This window comes from Loxodonta africana, chromosome 13, assembly GCF_030014295.1.
Source record: "Loxodonta africana isolate mLoxAfr1 chromosome 13, mLoxAfr1.hap2, whole genome shotgun sequence".
Lineage (NCBI taxonomy): Eukaryota > Metazoa > Chordata > Mammalia > Proboscidea > Elephantidae > Loxodonta > Loxodonta africana.
Window position 1 is genome coordinate 10,369,739 of NC_087354.1, and position 18,694 is coordinate 10,388,432.

The window sequence follows — 18,694 nt, forward strand, 5'->3', positions numbered from 1 at the left end:
CGCCGGACGGAGCGCGTTCGCAGCGCCCCTCGCCACACCCGCTCAGCGCGTCTGCCCTGCCCTTCGGCCTCTTGCCCGGTCACGCCTTCTCACCAGGCTGCCCGCCCCCGGCCGAGCGCTTCGCCTCTTAGGCCGCCGCGTGGGGTTGGGGCTGGGGGTCCGCGTTCCCAAGATGGCGAGCAGGCTGCGGGCGGCGGCGGCGGCGGCGGCGGCTGCGGGGGCCCTAGGTGACTACTCGGCGGCGCGGGGGGCGGGAGGGGAGCGAAGGCGGGCGGAGGAGGCCGTCAGGCCAAATAACCGAAACTCACTGCCGTCGAGTCGATTCCGACTCGTAGCGACCCTATAGGACAGGGTAGAACTGCCCCGTAGAGTTTCCAAGGAGCGCTTGGTGGATTTGAACTGCTGACTTTTTGGTTAGCAGGTGTACCACTTAACCACTACGTCACCAGGCTTTCCCTCTGGGTCAAACCCCTATTTAATACACTCTGGCCCCAGAAGCGCGTTCCGCGGCTCCAGGCAGAAGGTGACCCTCCACTAAGGCCTCAGGTTAGCCTGGCCATTTACCGGTTGGATTAGAGTCTCACAGCACCTGGGAGGTGGGCATCGTTGTTGTTGTCGCCCCCCTTTCCATGGGCAGTAGCGTCTCTAGGGTTGGTGTCATCCAGTAACTCATGGTTTCCTCCCACCCCCACACACACCCGGGGTGGGCAGAGGGTCGTCGCCCCTCCCCTCCCTGGGGCAGGGCTGAGCACCATGTCTCCCCTGGTCACCCCTCTCGTGGCTCCGCAGCTCCTCCCCTCTCTTGCATGACAGGTGGAGGGAGTGGAGGGGGAGTTGCAAGCTACCACACTGGGTGATAGGTAACGGTAACCCTAGTGATGCCGCTGCCTTGGTTGCCCGTCACCCAGTGATCACCCCGCAGCCATGGACCCGGGAGTCATTTTGAAGCTGTCAACTAAGAGGTTCTTGTCAAGCAGACTAACAAATTGAAGTCAGCCAGATGCAGGGTTGGAAGAACAGAAAGGTTTATTTATAGTTTGCAGATAGGTACAGCCTCGTGACCTAAGGCTGCCAGCTCCCTGAGCCAGGGCAGATTTGCTCCTTTTATAGGGGATAACATACATACGCATGAACAGTGAGGGGAGGCTCTTCAGTGTTGTGATCCCTGCGAGGTCCACGCAATTTCAGTGAACGGGTTTTTGCACACAGCTCTAAAGATACTGCCTATGGCCCTGAAAAAATGGCGGCGGCTCTGTTGCCACCCCAGGAAGGTCATATAGAGCGTAGATTCCCAGTCAGTGTGCCAGCACCCAGGCCTCCTGCCAGAAGACTGGAAACCTGGGGATTGGATCAATCATGGTGAAGTGCTGTAAAAGCTGTAGCAAAAATGTAGCAAGAGTAGACTTTTCTGGAAAACAACTATTATGGGATGGTTAATAACGCTTTCATGATTGCCTGCTTCTTTCCCTCTAATACTGGCCCCTTTAACTTTAAAGGGAATAGGGGTGAAGGTCATTTTTCAGTAACTTTTTCAAGCTCTCAAAGAGCAGTGGTCCAACCGAGTAAAAATTTCTGTCTGTTTTAAGGGCTGGCAGTCTCACTGTCAGGAATGGGCTGGAAACCCTGTGTCATCTTGGAATTTTTGTAAACCTAGAGGACACAAACTATCGGAAGCTTGAGGAGATGAGGTCTAAACATCAGAAGTAGTTGTATAGCAACTAGAAGGCCCAAAAAAGTAGAAGCCAAGTAAGAGAGGGCAGTGCCTCTCACACTGTCCAAGAAATATCTTGGTCTCCCGGTCTGCTTCTGAATATCACACTGTTTCTTTCTTTGTATTTTCTCTGTCTCCCTTTTATGGGTTCTCTCTTTTGTTCACACCCTCACTTTCTAGCACTTTTCCCCAGTCTCACCTTCTCTCTCTCGCTCTCTCTCCAGTTTGTGTCTCTTCCTGTCTCTCTCACTCATTTTCTTCTCTTTTAGCCTCCTGTATCACTTTTCCCCCAACCTTTTTCTCTTTAGTCTCACTTCTTTTACTAACTTACATAGGGGCCATAGGGTGTGGGCTACATGGATTATGAAGGGGCACCGATATAATAGGAGCCTGACAAATGCCTGTGCTGGTTTCACAGTTTCAGGGCGGGGGTAGGTTTGGACCTCATCACGGCTTCAGGCATCACTCCCATCTTACCTAACCAGGTAAGGTTACTGACAAGCCAGGCCCTATATTTTTCCACTCCTTCACTGCCCGTCCCCGCAACTGGAGATGCGTGACTATCTCACCAGCTGCAGTCTGCAAAGAAACAAGTCAGAGGTCAGCATGACATCATCACTATAGTGGAATATGGCCACCTCGGTAGGGGCAGTCCGCCACTTGAGGTCAGGGCAACAACACCACGGCATATGGTGGGGCTGTGCAGGTACCCTTGTGGGAGCACCGTGAAGGTCCACTCTCTCGCCTCTCAACTGAAAGCAAACCGGTCTTGGCTGTACAGGGATGCTAAAGAAAGCATTAGCCAAGTCAACTACAAAATGATAAATGCCCAACGCCTCCTCTGTTTGTTCTGTGGCACTTCAGGAGGGTTGCCTGGGTGTAGCCACCCAGGCTATCTGTCCTAGTCTTGAGGCAGTGACCTCTGTGGAGATCTTTTGTCAGAAACAATTGTACACTAAAGAAACACATTTTATGGAATAGACATATCAAACATATGCACACATAAGAGATGTCCTTGCAGAGTACTGCTGCATTGAGACCCCAGACTGCTTTCCTGAGATGCATGGTACAGGCTCGGGCTGCCTTGTCCCCTCCCATCAGCCATTCGGTCTTGTCCATTGAGGTGCTCAATTGCCCCTATGGCTTGGGGTGATAAAGAAGGTGAAGAGTTCATTCAAGATCCAGCGGAAGCCTCTGTATAGGATACAAAGCCCCGATATGATTTACTTGCCTAGAACGCCCTGGCCTGTTGGCTCAGGAATCTGTCCCTGCACAGGTTTTAGCCTTGGCCAGGGTCTTGTAGGCAGGTAAGCTTTTTTTGTGCTATCTGACATTTTCAACAGTGGCAGTTCGTGCGTGTAGGCCCAGTCTAGGGTGGTGTGTGGATCTCCATGGACTGTCCTCTCTTAAATCCTGGAGGTGGTCGATGGCACATCTCTTTGTTCTGGAGTAGACAGTGCTTCAGCTCCTGCAGCAGCTGGTAAGACTGGTCTGCTTGTTGACTGTTTTCTGCTCTCAGCAAGGGCTTTTCTGATGGCTGTCCACACAAGTAACAAAAGCTTCTCAGGAGCAGAACTGATCTTGTTTTCGTTTTGTCTATATGTCTCATCTCCATAGAGGCTTGCTTTTATATGTCAGTCCGAGGGTTGTCAGTGGCCCTAACTGTACCAATTCCCACCAGGACTTGAAGGCAAAAGTCTGTGAAAGTGTGTCTTAATACATCAGCATCATTGGTATATACAATAAGGGTTTGTAGAAGCCCCAAAGAGACTCATCCATAGGCTTGGGGAAGTGTCTCAGTGATAATGACCTCAGACCCCAAAGTTTACCTCATTGAACTTGAATTGTAACATAAGGCCTTTGGCCCTCCCTGGTGACAGAGGGACCTGGGCTTAATCCTCAGTCTTAATCATTTCTGAAAGAAGATCTGGGAAAAGTTGGCAGAGCCCTCGGTCCTTTGTGGAGCCGTGCCTCCACCACACAGTGCAGGCATGGGTGCAGCCCAGCTGCCTGGCAACCTGGAGGCCGGAGCTCCTGTTTTAGTTTTCCCTTTACTATTGCAGCTGCAACTATGTTTCTGCTCCCTTATCTTGGCAGGGGCAACTATCAGAGAATTCTAGAGAGGGCTTCTGAGGTCTCTTCAAGGTTGTCGAACACAAGCTATCTTAAAGGGCTTTTTACTCCTTTTTTTCTCTGTTTCAACTCTTGGTTTCTACTGGGTGGACTGTTGGCGATGGCCGGGTATGGCCCAACTCTCCAGCACTGTCCCTGTGTACAAAACTGGACAAGACTAATTGCTTGGAGAAGTATCCTGCACGTCTCTGATTAGGCCCCAGACTCTGGGTAGGAACTCTCAGGACCATCCCTTTGTTTTCATGGGTGTAGAGATGAAAAGGCTTTTCCAAGTCAGGGAGGCCTAAAGTGGGGGCCTTTAATAATGCAGGCTTTATCTTCTTAAAGGCCTATCAACAGCTAGGAGACCAAATGAATGGGTCTTCATCCCCTCCTTTTGTAGTTTCACAAAGGGTTTTTGCTATCAGTCTAAAGGCCAGAATTCAGATTCTGCAGAATCCAGCCATACCGGAAAGTCTCATAAGTTCCCATCTGTTGGATGGTTGTCAGGTAGCACAAACAACCTCTTTATGTGCTGGTGACAGGGTTTGAGTTCCTTGTCATATGAGGAATCCCAAATATTGAACCTGTAGCTGGGATATCTGGGATTTTTTTTTTTTTTTTTTTGACACTTTATATCTCGGTCGGGCCAGGAGATTTAAAGTCTTAAAGGTATTTTGGTTAGAGGCCTTACACCCATTGCTGGCGATGAGAAGTTCGTCAACATACTGGAGCAGGATGCCCTCATCTAATTGAGGCCCTGGAGATCCCAACTGAATTTTTCCCCAAACATGGTTGGGCTGTTTTTAAATCTCAGGGTGTTGGGTCAGGGAGGGCTGCAGTCCAACTTAATTGGGACTTGTGTCCTGTCTTGTAGTCATCCTGCTCGAAGGCAAACAGTTCCTGAGATTTTTGGGTAATGGGGATGCAGAAAAATGCATCTTTTAAATCAAGCACAGAGAAATAGTTACAGCCTCCAGGTATTAACAGCTCGCAAGACATATGGGTTCAGGACAACTGGGTGGGTATTACTTACGATTTGGTTGATAGCTCTCAGGTTCTGTACCATCCTGTATTCTCTATTGGGTTTCTTTACCGGCAGGATGGGTGTGTTGTACTCTGACTGGCATGGTCGAAGCAGTCCCGTTTTCAAGAATCAGGTTACCAGTTTCTGAAGTCTTTCTGAAGCCTCTGTTCTCATGGGATACTGCTTTAGATTGGGAGTATCAACCCCTTCTTTTAGTTTGATTATCACTGGGGCTGTGAATATTGTTCTTCCAAGCTCTCCACTAGCCCATACAATGGGGTCTAGTGTTTTTAGGATGTGTTCTAGTATTTGGGAGGAGTCTTCTATCTTTAGGGCAGGAGAACTGTTTGTAACTGCCAACCCTCCTCAACTGGAGCCTGGTTTTGGATAACTGGCTTTTCAGTCCCATGAAAGGGGATACTGGCCCCTAATTTGAGAGCAAATTTAGTCCCAATAAGGGGGTTGGGCATTCTGGTATGTACAGGAATTGATGAGTGAGAGCGGAGCTACTTGTCATGCATATAGCCAGCTTTAAAAAGTTCTTATATTTTACTTTTCCTGACGCACCGACAATTGGAGTCCTTTTGGCACGCGAGGGTAAGGTAGGGGGACCACTTAAACCAAGTGGACGGCCCCTGTGTCTAAGAGGAATTGTATCGGGCCTCCCTGTATTGTTAGGTTAACCTGGGGCTCATCGGGGAGATGGTGATAGTCTCTCCCACTCGGAGCCACTCTGTGGGAAGCCCCGGTCTCCTTCGTGGTTGCCGGTCACTCACCATATGTTTTGCCAGACGGCCTCATTTGGGGTGTTTGTTTTTCCAGCGTCCCTCTTTCCGACAGCAGACACACTGGACCTTTTTCAGGGGCCAGAATCCCACTGGCAGGGTTTTTTTTCATTTGCTTGATTCTGGTTGATGTTGTGAGGGGAATGATTTCTTGGTTAAGGCTGGCGACAGCAGGGTAGTCTGTTGCCTTGCCTGGTGGGTTTCCTTCTGTTCTTGTTCTTGGTCCCTATTATTAAAAACTTTAAAGCCTATTTCAGCTAATTAAGAGGTAGGCATACCTGGTTCTCCATTGAAGTTCTGGACATTTTTGTGGATATCTGTAGAGCTTTGTCTTATGAAGATGATGTTAACCATTTGTTGATTTTCAGTAGCATCAGGATCCATGTCAGTATGTCTCCAGGAGGCCTGAAAGATTCTTTTGAGAAACTCAGGGGTTTTCTTTAGATCTCTGAATTACCTCATAATTTTTTGAGAGGTTTTTCTGTTTTTGTACCCCAGTTTTAAGGCCTTCTATAATGCCTCAGCCTGCGCATGCCCTCCTTTGAATTGTAGTCTCACTCTGGATCAACTCCTGGGACTGCGTTACTGGCGGGCAGTTTGTCAGGATTTTGGGGGTCTTCATTATGTTCTTTCTCAGCAAACTAGCGTTTTTCAATACCATTCTCTCTTCGGGAGAGAAAAGAACTTCTACTAGGGTCTGGCAGGCTGCCCGGGTGAGCTGATGGGTATTAAAAATGGACAAGAACACGTAGCGCGTCTTTTGAGGATCCTAATGGTATTTTGGGAGATTATTTTTCCAGTTAAACAAATCTTAAGTGGTAAAGGGAACATGCACCAAAGTGTTCCTGATTCTCTCATCTGCTTCTCTTCCGGCCAGTACCTCTCCTAAAGGGAATTGGCCCACCTTTGGATCACCCTCCTTGTCAACACTCTGGCTAGTTGAGGAAATGGACTGTCCCTGGCCAAACGTAGGACCACTGCAGGTGTGAGGTGGGGAGATCATTCCTGTTCCTGAGGTCCCAGGATCGGCAGGGAACGCTCCCGAAGCCCCCGGGGTAGGGTCAGCAGGAACCACTTGGGGAATCTGGAGGTAAATAGGGTTGTATGGTCCCGCCACAACCTTGGACTCTTCTGCCTCGAGAACTTGCTTAAACTTCTGATTAACCCGAACCATTAATTTGCATTGCTGTTGTAATCCGGGATTATAATACAGTGTCATGAACATTTGGGGTTTTTTACAAAACAAATCTAACTGCTTAATGGTGTCATAATTCAGACTTTCTTCGGCCAGCCACTTCTCTTTATCTTCTGTTATATTGAGGCCAAGCGGTGCCACAGAGGAACCTCAAATGATCCCTCCTGGTGTCACCAGTTTTAAAAAAATCCCAATGAGGCAAGAAGCACTCTAAGGGGGGTGGTTTAGGGGTGGACTGACCAGCGCCCAACTTGTTTATAGATCTTATCTCTTCTAATTAGTTGGCCAGGAGAAGGCTGTATTTGAGAGGCCTTGGCTATACGGAGGTGCAGAGCTCTGTTATCTTGATAAATAATCTCAGGCGGCATAATTCAAGTACCACACTGTCCAGAGCCAATATCTGTAAGGGGTGTATTTTGTTCTAACTAAGTTAGTGTCTTATACAAAACTCAGTATCTAAAATTAGAAAAAATGTTTCAGTGCACTCCTCAGAAGAGAAAGAGAGAGGGTCCTAGACTAGAGCCAGTCCAGTCTTCCTAGCTAACACACTAGAAAAACGGGAGCCCAAGACACACAGACTGTTAACCAGATCCCGACCGAAAAAACATGCAGGGGTCGAGACAAAAGACCAGATGGAAACCTGTGCCCTCATGCAGGTGGAGACTCAGCCCCAGGACACAGTGACAGTCTCCCCAGGTGTCCTCTGGGTGTGGGGATCAAGGGCTGTGCCCTCATGCCGGTGGGGACTCAGCCCCAGGATACACGAGATCACCACAAGGCCTAATAATACCCGTTACCGAGGACACAACCCACCACCTAGTAGCTGCTCCAGAATGAAACTTAAAATAGGTACCTGGTTCAAGTTCTGTCTGAATGTTTCTGTTCTCCAATGGGGACTCGTGGGTTGTCCAGTTCAGGGTTGGTGCTACCCAGAAAGTCCTCCTGACCCAATGGAGGGTCAAGAGCACCCTCTGGAGGAGGTTTCAGGACCCAACTTACCCAAGCCAGAGTCTCCACTGAGTCCCCTCTGGGGTACCGAATGAAGCCATCGACTGATAGGTTCTTGTCAAGCAGACTAGTAAATTGAAGTCAGCCAGATGCGGGACTGGAAGAACAGAAAGGTTTATTCACAGTTTGCAAGCAGGCACGGTCTCGTGACCTAAGGCTGCCAGCTCCCTGAGCCAGGGTGGATTTGCCCCTTTTGTAGGGAGTGACATACGTGTGCGTGAACAGTGAGGGGAGGATCTCCAGTCTCGTGATGGATGCACAGTCCGCGTAGTTTTAGTGAATGGGTTTTTGCACACGGCTCTAAAGATACTGCGCACAGCCCTGAAAAAATGGCGGTGGCGCTGCTGCCACCTCAGGAAGGTCGTATAGCAGGTGGATCGGGGTCAGTGTGCCTGCACTTTGGCCTCCTGCCAGGAGAGGACAAGAAACCTGGGGAATTGACCAATCATGGTGAAGTGCTGTAAAAGCTGTAACCAATAATGTAGCAAGAGTAGACTCTTCTGACAAACAACTGTTATGGGATGGTTAATAACCTTTTCAAGACTGCCTACTTCAATTTTAGTGTTGCCCTCTCTGACAGTGTCAGGGGTTGGATCCACACCCCCCTAGAGACACCACTGATGTGGCCTCAGAGAGGCGAGGGCACCTGTCCAGGGAGATCGGCAAGGCGGGGAGAGAAGTAAGGGGAAGAGAATGGTGAGTTTTATTTACTGCACACCACAAGAGACTGGAAGAAACCCGGAGGCCAAGTCCTGTAGAAAACTTGTGCTGACTTCCACGCTTGTCCAGTATTTTGCTGGAAATAGTTGAAGGTCAGGTGTATAAAGAATACCAAAGAAGTGGTTTTTTTGTTTCCGCATTTGCCCTAATATATTTGTCATCTTGTAACTCTGTCCTCTAGGGTCGCTATGAGTCGGAATCGACTCGACGGCAGTGGTTTGGTGTTTTTTGGTTTTGTATATAAACAGGAAATAGATAAAAGCAAAGGGATTTATAAGGTTTTCTGAATTCTCTCCATCTTCCATTGGAAAAAAAAAAAAACACTAGATAGAACCGGTGATGACAGAAGCTCAAGTTTTCTGACTCAAATCCTCCCATGTTTTCCTCTTTTTATCTTTTCCCTTCTCTTCCTTCACTTGTCATCTTGTTGTTGTCGTTAGGTGCAGTGGAGTCGGTTCCAACCCATAGCAACGCTGCGTACCACAGAGCGAAACACTGCCCAGTCCTGTGCCGTGCTTGCAGTTGTTATGCTGCAGCCCATTGTTGCAGCCACTGTGTCAGTCTGTCTCTTTGAGGGTCTTCCTCTTTCCCACCGACCATGTACTTTACCAAGCGTGATTTCTTTTTCCATGGACTGATCCTTCCTGACAACATGTGCAAAGTGTGTAAGATGCAGTCTCGTCGTCCTTCCAAGGAGCATTCTGGATGTACTTTCCTCATCATAGGGCAACATTTTCCAGTAATCTGAGAGTCCTTGTTAGGGAGAAGGTATCAGGTGGTAATGCCCCAAAGTTGTCCTGAACATTTGTGATAAATCCTTTAACTAGCACCTTCAGAAAGTGTTCAAGGGGATGAGCCTTTAACGATGTTCAATTTCTCTCCTAGAAAGTGGTCTCTCTGTTTCATCTATTGAAACTTACAGTCTTATCTGTTCTTTGAAGTTGCATCTCAAACTGAACCAGCTCTTTATTGATTAGTCTTTGCTACAAATCTTGAAATTTCTTAAGCATCTGCCACGGCAAGTCACCACGGCTAAGTGAGGTACCACATGCAGAGAAGTGCACTGCAACAGTAATAGCCATTGAGCCATCTCAGCACTTCATTGAAGAGGTGATACGTATACATGAAAAAATAATTATAATAATGGGCTGGGCACAGCTTATTAAAGTGAATCTCTAATTAATAGGTGATACTTAAGCTTTGCTATTAACACACTCTCTGCTCCTCCTATTAAGTCAGCATTTTAGTTCATATACTGTCGCAGATAGTCTTTTGCAAAAAACTGTTACGGCTCATAAAACAAAGAGTTATCTCTTAGAAAGTGGGAACTGCCCATAAGACGTACACCGTAGATACTAAAAATTAAGAATCAAAAGAATGTAAAGAATTTCATAGGAAGGAGAGAGTTAAAACGTGATGGTTTAGAAACATCAACTTTGATGTCAGCTACAGCTGGGCTTGAGGCTCAACGCTTACCACATGACCTTGGAGAAAATTCCCTAACCTCTGTAAGGCCTAATTTCCTTATCTCTAAAATGGGAAAAGTGTTAGTATCTGATCAATAGAGGAGCTGTGAGGATTAAGCAAAATGAAGAAAGTGCTCACTATGGCCATGAAGACTGATAGGCAGAGTCCAGCCACTGTATGGTACATCTCCACCTGTGTAACCTTGATTTCACAGTTTACCTAGGCAAGATAATAGACTATTCATAGTAGTAGTAATGCACAACTTGAAACAGTGAGACCAGCCCACGTGTCTATCCTGGGAAGATGGAAAATTGGCCAGTTGCATTTAAGCTGTGGTGTTCTGTCCCCTACTGATGATAAAACCCAGCAGTTCTTAAAACATGGAGAATGAATGCCTAGAGACTGACGTCTGTCAGCATTAGGGAAAATAACCAGCTTTATTATTATGAAAGGCAGCTTTGTTTCAAATACAGTTTCCACTTGTATATGATATTAAAAAGTTTCCAAGTTAAAATAACAACAGTCATAAACAGTGTGGGTGAGTTGGAGGATTACTATGAGCAACTAATTTTAATTCAGAAAAGTTGTAAATCGGTATTCCTATAAAAAAGTGTTTGTAATACCTTCCAACAGCATTATTTCACCAAAATTTTTTTATCAGTAGTTACTATAATACCGAAATACCAAAGGTACTGTGAAATCAGAGCCCCCAGAGTAAGTAAGTGTTCCATAATGAAAGAGAGTGGTCTCCACATCATAAAAAGTAGTGAGTTGTGGACTGAAGACCTGAAGTAGTGGTTGCAGAAAAACACCATGCGTACCAAAGCGTCATCAAAATACATGCTGTCTTTAGTTGCTGAATAATTTTTTTAACAGTGCACTACCATGTGTATGGTAGGTGCACAGTAAAGTTTCATGGGCTTCTTTAAAAGCATAAAAGGCATTAGAAAATCTCAAGTACTTATATTTATAGCAAGTTATTGACGTAACCTTTCTGAAAGTGCTAATGATTATAATCCTTGGTGTTTATTGTTTACTTTGTGCCAGGCGTTGTTCTAAACCTTTTATATATGTTACTCATTTTAGCCTCCTGACAGTCCTATGAGGTAGATAAGTTCATTTTGCATATGAGGAAAGAAAGGCATAGAGAGGTTAAGTAACTAGCCCATGTTACACAGCTAATGGTGGGGTCAAGATTTGAATGAAGATAGTCTAGCACCAGAATTTACACTCTTAACCATAAGAGTTACAAGATATATACAAAATTTGAAGATGAAATTGTAAGTAAAAATATGAATATCAGGGAGACAGCATTTTTATATACGTATTTGTATAACTACTGCAGAAACCTGAATGTACAGAGAAACACCAATAATTAGTGGCACAACAACAAAAAAACCAAACCCATTGCTGTCGAGTCCATTCCAACTCATAGTGACCCTATAGGACAGATAGCACTGCCCCCTAGAGTTTCCAAGGAGCAGCTATTGGGTCCTAACTGCCAACCTCTTAACCGCTGCACCACCAGGGCTCCAGTCAACAGAATGTATTCGTTGTGAGTAGATACGATTTGAATGAGGCAGCCTCAACCCAAAGGTATTGGGAAGGCACTCCAAAGAGCATAATAAGAACAGGTTATACAGTCCAGTCCTGGGAGGATAGTCTCCTGAAGGTCATTGTAATTCTCCAGAAGAGCTCAATGCCTACCACCTCTGCTACAACTACTTACTAGGCTATTGTCTGACTTGAAGGTGACTTGAGGAAAACAGTTCCTTAAAGGCTCAAGGTTCAAAAGGACACCTGAGGGCAAAAATTAAAGGGGAAGAGAATATAACTTCCCAGATGATGTGCATTTATTGTAAGAAATTCGTACTGATAAAGGTACATGTTTCTTTTTTCTTTTATGATATTGTGTTTTTGGTAAAAGTTTACATAGCAAATTAAATCCCAATTTAACAATCTCTATGCATATTGTTCAATGACATTGGTTAAGGTTTTCACAATGTGTCAGCGTTCTCATTATTTCCATTCTGGTTGTTCTCTTTGCATTAATCTAGTTTCCCTGCCCGCCCCCCCCCCCTTCTCATCTTTGCTTTAGGGTAAATGTTGACAATTTGGTCTCGTATAGATGATTATTTAAAGGAGCACAGTACTCACGAGTGCTATTGTTTATTTTTTGAGTCAGTCTGTTATTTGGCTGAAAGATGACCTCCTGGAGTGTCTTCAGTTTCAACTTTAAAGGGTACCTCAGGGTGATAGTCTCAGGGGTTCCTCTAGTTTCTGCTGGTCCAGTAAGCCCGGCCTTTTTTTTTTTTTTGGAATTTTGAGCTTTGTTCTACATTTTTCTCCCATTGTATCCAGGACCATCTGTTGTGTCCCTGGTCAGAATGGTCGGTAGAGGTAACTGGGCACCGTCCGGTTCTTCTTGTCTCAGGATAGATGAGGCCGTGATTTGTGTAGACTATTAGTCCTGTAGACGAGTTTCTTCTTTGAGTCTTTGGTTTCCTTCTTTCTCTTTTGCTCCAGACAAGTACAGACCAGTAGCTGTATCTTAGATGGTGACTCACAAGCTTTTAAGACCCCAGATGAACTCAGCAAACTAGGATGTAGAACAATTGACCAAGTTGTCCCAGGAGACTATGGTCCTAAGCCTTCAAAGCCAGTAAACCTAATCCCATGAGGTATTTGGTTATACCTAGGAAGTGTCTATAAGTGTGCCCCCATATGCTTTATTACATGTGTGAATGTATCTAGCACACACAAACATGTTTATGCATAAGCCCACAGATATACCTATAAGTGCACGTCCATATGCACACATGTGCCTTCCTCTGCACATACATGGATGCATCTCTACCTGTGTAACCACACGTGTGTTTTTTGGTTGATAATTACTGTTGTTGCTTATACTTATGTACTTGGCAGTGTCCTAATTTACCTTGTTCAGGTTGTACAGACTTCACCCATGTTGGGTATTGCCTTTCCCATCACCAAAAATGACAAGTGCCTGCTCTGTGGAAGGAGCCCTGGTAGCACAGTGGCTGAGCGTTTGTCTGCTAACCAAAAGGTGGGCGGTTTGAATCCATCAGCCGCTCCTTGGAAACCCTATGCAGCAGTTCTGCTCTGTCCTGTAGGGTCGCTATGAGTCAGCATCGACTCAACAGCAACGAGTTTACTATCTAGAAAGTGATCCCCCCTCCCTCCCCTTCATCCCTGGTAACCACCAAGAATGTTGCTTTCTGTATAATATTTGTTCTTTTGTGGTTGACTTTTTTCACTCAACAGAATGTCCTCCAGGTTCACCCATGTTATAAGATGTTTCGAGGACTCATCATTATTCTTTATAGCTGCGTAGTATTCCATTCTGTGTATGTACCACAATTTGTATATCTGTTCATCCATTGGTGGGCACTGAGATTGTTTCCAGCTTCTTGTTGTTGTGAATAATGCAGTCAACATAGCTGTGCATCTGTCTGTGTCACAGCTGTTACATCCCTAGGGTATATACCTAGGAGTGAGATTGCTGGATCAGAAGGTATTTCTATTTCTAGCTTTTTGAGGAAGTGCCGTACTGTTTTCCACAGTGGTTGTACCATTTACAGTCCCACCAACAGTATGTAAGAGTGCCAGTCTCCCCACAACCTTGCCAGTATTTGTTACGTTTTTTGATCAGTGCGATTTTTGCAGGGATGAGATGGTATCTCATTGTAGTTTTAATTTGTATTTCTCTGATGGCTAGTGGTTGTGCGAGCATCTTTTCATGTGTTTGTTGGCCGTGTGAGTGTCCTTTTTGGTGAAGTGTGAATGTCCTTTTTGGTGAAGTGTCTGTGTCCTTTGCCCGTTTTTTTTTTTTTGTCTTTTTTGTTGTTGTTGTTGAACTTCTCTATGTATTTTAGAGGTTAGACACATATGAGATATGTCGTTCCCAAAGATTTTTTTCCCAGTCTGTAGGTTCTCTTTTTACTCTTCTGATAAAGTCTTTTCCTGGGCTTAAGTATTTAACTTAGGAGGTCTCAGGTATCTAATTTGTCTTCTGTTTTTCATGCATTTGTAGTTATGTATGATAGTCTGTTTCTGAAAAAAAAAAGAAAATTGGGTCCCATAGTTTTGACCCTGTGTTATTGTCCAGGAACTTTATAGTTTTAGCTTTAACATTTATGTCTTTGATCCGTTTTGAGTTAGTTTTGGTGTATGATGTGAGGTATGGATCCTGTTTCATTTTTCTGCAACTGGAAATCCAGTTTTGCCAGCACCCATTGGTTAAAGAGACTCTTTCTTCCCCCGTTGAATGGACTTTGACCCCTTTTCGAAAATCAGCTGCTCACAGATGGAAGGATTTACTTCTGGGTTCTTAGTTCTGTTCCATTGGCCTGTGTGTCTGTCATTGAACCAGCGCCAGGCTGTTTTGATTACTGTGGCTGTATAGTATGTTTTGAGACTGGGAAGTGTAAGGCCTCCTACTTCGTCCTTCCTCAGTATTGCTTTGGCTATTTGGGGCCTCTTTCCTTTCCATGTAAAATTGATGGTTAGTCTTTCCATTTCAGTAAAGAATATTGTTGGGTTTGAATCAGGATTGCTCTGTATTGCTTTGGGTAATGTCTTAGGTTGGGTTCTCTGGAGAAGCAAAACAAGTGAAGTGTTTGAATATATATACATAGAGATTTATTCTAAGGAAATGGCTCACACAGTTGAAGAGGCTGAAAAGTCCCAAGCCTGTGAGTCACACGGAAGCTTCTTCTGACTCACATAGCTGCTGGGGCTGATGGACCCCAGATTGGCAGGGGAGGCTGATGGATCTCAAGATCAGCAGGTAAGCTGCTCGCTCAGGTGCCAAGAATGAGAGTTCAGATGAACAGGAGCCAGCTGCATGATCCAGATCAAGCAAAAGATGACAAGTTTTACCAGAAAGTTCACCCGTATTGACTGTAGGCTACACTCCCAAGGAAACCCTTTTTCAACTGAAACCCTCTTTCAGCATTCATCATGGAGGCAGTTAGATCTCATCATGGAGGCGATTCCATCATTACGTAGCTACCAAACTACATCATAACTGCCAAACCACCGAGAACGGTGGCCCAGCCAAGCTGACAGACAACCTCAACCATCACAGGTAGTAATGACATTTTTGCAATGTTAAGTCTTCCAATCCATGAGTATGGAATGTTCATCCATTTATGTAGGTTTCTTTTAGTTTTCTTGCAGTGGTGTTTTGTAATTTTCACTGTATAGATCTTTTATATCCCTGATTAGGTTTATTCCTAGGTATTTTACCATTTCAGAGGCTACTTTAAATGGTATTGTTTTCTTGATTTCCTTTTTGAAATTCTCCTTGAGAGCGTAAAGGAACCTGACTGATTGTTGTGTGTTGACCTTATACCCAGCCACTTTGGTGACTCCTTCTATTTAGGTCCAGGAGCTTTCTTGTAGAATCTCTGGGAATATCTATGTATAGGATTGTGTCATCTGTGAATAGGGATAGTTTTACTTCCTTTCCAGTTTGTAAAGACACGTGTTTCCATTATAATCCGTGCACATACCTTGGCATAAAGGAAGAGTGAAATGAAAACAGTGTATTCCAAAGGCTGGTTTTGATTTATGCTATGGTGCAGTAGTGAGTTACACTTTCTAAAATGAATGGCCTTTGTCCTTGAGAGAAAATCCTTGGAATTTCCTGGGTAATTGAAGTGTTTTTGTTATCTAGGACCTCCGGGCACGCTTTAGAGTTTGTGGAAATGAGTGGGGCCTACACAGACCAAACCCAGTCAGCTAACCTCAGAAAGGGAGGAGGGCACGATTTGATCAATCATGCATACTCAATGACGCCCCAATCATGACTATGTAGTGAAGTCAGTGAAAGGGTTTGAACATAGTTCTTTGGCCTTCCTGGTTGGAAAAAGACATTCATGTGTGGGAGATGGTCACGCATCCCTGGGGGCAGTACCTGAGGACGTGGGTGCTGTACACTGGGATTTCTCCCAGACGTCACCCTTTGTGTTTCCCTTTGTATCTTTTCAGGCTGTAATAAATTGGTAACTGTGTTACCAGTCACCAGCCTGACACAAAGGGTCCTTGTCTTTTCCCCAAGTAAGAATACACGGGGAGTAAGAATACATGCGGAGTAAGAATACACGCGAGAGAAAGATAAACTTTATCTTCAGCAAGCTTTGTTTTGCTTGAGTCAAGCATAAGGAGTCGTTGGGGGACTAAGCCTTGCCAAAAGACTGACTTGGAAAGGGAAGCAAGCCTGGCTGGGGCTTATACGGGTTCGGCGGAGATGATAGAGTAATGAATATTCAGTGGGCTTCTTTCAAGGGGTGGGTACTTCTCAGAATGGCAAAGCATGTTAATTAGGTTGTGTGTGCATCTGGCATCCAAGATGGAACCCATTGATATTCAAGATGAAGTCATCTCAGCAGCCCTTGGCATCACTTATCGTGGGATATAGAAGAAGCGCACTGATCTCTGCCACTACGTCGCCATCCTTGGAGGGCTAAGGAAGGTTAAACAGTGGTTACACTTTGTGCTTCCGCACATGTGGAAGCCTGTAAAGGGGGAAGCAACTAGAAGAATACTAAGAAGGAGATAGTAATTCACAGGTTGTTTCAACCTTTTTTCATGTTGACAGGGTGTGGTTCCTGTTTACCCAGCTTCTAGATGGTCATCTTTTAACAGCTCTTTTGTTCCGCCAGCACAGTTAACCCTATCTGTCTCAACTGTAAGTATAGATAAACCAAAACCAAACCCGCTGCCCTCAAGTCGATTCTGACTCATAGCGACCCTACAGGACGGAGCAGAACTGCCCCATAGAGTTTCCAAGGAGCGTCTGGCGGATTCGAACTGCCGACCGACCTCTTGGTTAGCAGCTGTACCACTTAACCACTACGCCACCAGGGTTTCCGTAAGTATAGATACTCTCCGCAAGTGCTGAGTCCTTCTAGTGAATTACAGAATCCACCAGGGCAGTGAGAGCCAGCAGGGGCTGGTGTGTGCCTGTTTGGCACTTTTAACATGTGTCTGCTGACCTGGCCCTGAATGGCTAGAGATGAGAGAGAGAAGGGGCTGGCAGGTCAGAAGTTAGGGGGCTGGGGACCCCTGAGCTTGCAGCCGGTACCTGCTGACCTGCCCGAGATGGCAGAGGATAAGAGAGAGCGCCACTTGGAGCTGCTAACAGTGAGGATGGAGAAATAGGACTGTGTGAAATGAGCTCCTTCATGTGGCCTTTTGCCTTGGTTCTTTGGAAAGACAGCTTGAGAGGCTTTTCCCGTAAGCCCTGAGGAGTTAGTTTTGCCCTATTTTTCTATCCAGAGGTTTGTAACTTTTGTCCAGGTTGATTGACATTTCCTGGGGAAGCTGTAAACAACTTGTGGCTTGATACTTTTTGTCTGGTCTGAGCTGCAGCCTGCCCTGTGTGTGATTGGTATGCTCCTTGCAGGAATTCGTCAATTGATTAAGCAAGTGTGGTGATGATAACCTTTTATGCAAATGAAGTGTCTATGGTCTACCAAGAGGGGTTGGTCAGTTCGTGGCCTCCTGGGCGGGTCCATGCCTTGAAGTTGACAAGGAGTTGTGTATGTATGCGCCCAACCCAATGGGTTTTGGAGATACAAAGGAGCAGAAGGAAGAAAGAAGAGGGAAGAAGCAGAGAGAGAGAGAGAGGAAGCCCCTAAAAAGCTGTAACTTGGGTCAAGGGCTATAAAACAATGAAGATAGTGACAGACCCAGAAGGGGCCCTTAAGGAGGTAGTGACAGATGTCAGAGCCAAGAAGAACCTGTCCAGAGGGGGCTGCGAGGAGCCTGGCCTGAGGGGGCTGCGAGGAAGCCTGGATGGCTGAGAGAGCTGTCCTGCACTGAAGAAGGGAGACTTTGCCTACATGCTTCCTGTTCCAGAGTTGTACCCTGTTCCTTCCTTAATAAACCACTGAATTGTAAGTATGGTCTGTGCCTTCTGTGTGGCCTTTGCAATGGATTATTGAACCCAGAAGAGAAGTAGAGAGTGCCATGGGAGGGATGGCTGGTGTCAGAATTGGTAAAAAGGTTGAAGGGTGGAGGGTATGTCTGACTTCCATTTCATAGGAATCAGCTGTGGGCTGACCCTGGTCATTATCCGCTCTGAAGTTAGACAGGTTCTGATGCTACTGCCGCCATTTTACAGAAGGTAAGGACTGGATCCACTTCCAGGTGGGAGCTGGATTCATGCTGACCCTCACCACTCAGTTAGCAAAGAAGGTGGGGTTTGCCCACTGCGCCCCTTAGTGCACCTGGTATTTCAGATGCTTGAACCCTAAATGGCTCCCTTTTTAAGGAACATAAAAGTTAACAGAAAAACAGAAGCCTAGAAAAATAAGTCAGATTAAACACCAGATTAAATGCCAGTTTTGCTTGCAAAGGATATTGGCTTCATGAAAAAGTTAGTTTTGAAATTGGAAGCTGAAACTGAAGACAAGAATGGCCAAGTTATATGACGGTGAATAGAGATTGACTTTTATTACTCAGTCATGTGTAAATGGGTTAATAGGAACGTAGTTTTATTTACTTACTTTGGTGAGTAAAAAATTATATCTGGTAATAGTTTTGAACAGGTTAAAAATACGTATATGGTGCTGTGAAGGCCACAGGTTGAACGCTGAAGAGAAAACTTCTGGGCTTCTTATTAAACTAACTTGAACGTA

At 45.5% G+C, this 18,694-nt stretch overlaps 1 protein-coding gene across 1 annotated transcript in view; it reads left to right on the plus strand.

Annotated features, from left to right (window-relative positions):
* The first annotated feature begins 135 nt into the window (after nt 1-135).
* MCEE (methylmalonyl-CoA epimerase) overlaps nt 136-18,694 on the plus strand; it is a 50,023-nt gene continuing 31,464 nt past the window's right edge. The window contains exon 1 of the mRNA XM_010600164.3: nt 136-227. Coding sequence (XP_010598466.1) covers nt 173-227 — 55 coding nt within the window. The 5' untranslated portion in view covers nt 136-172. The remainder of the gene's footprint in view (nt 228-18,694) is intronic.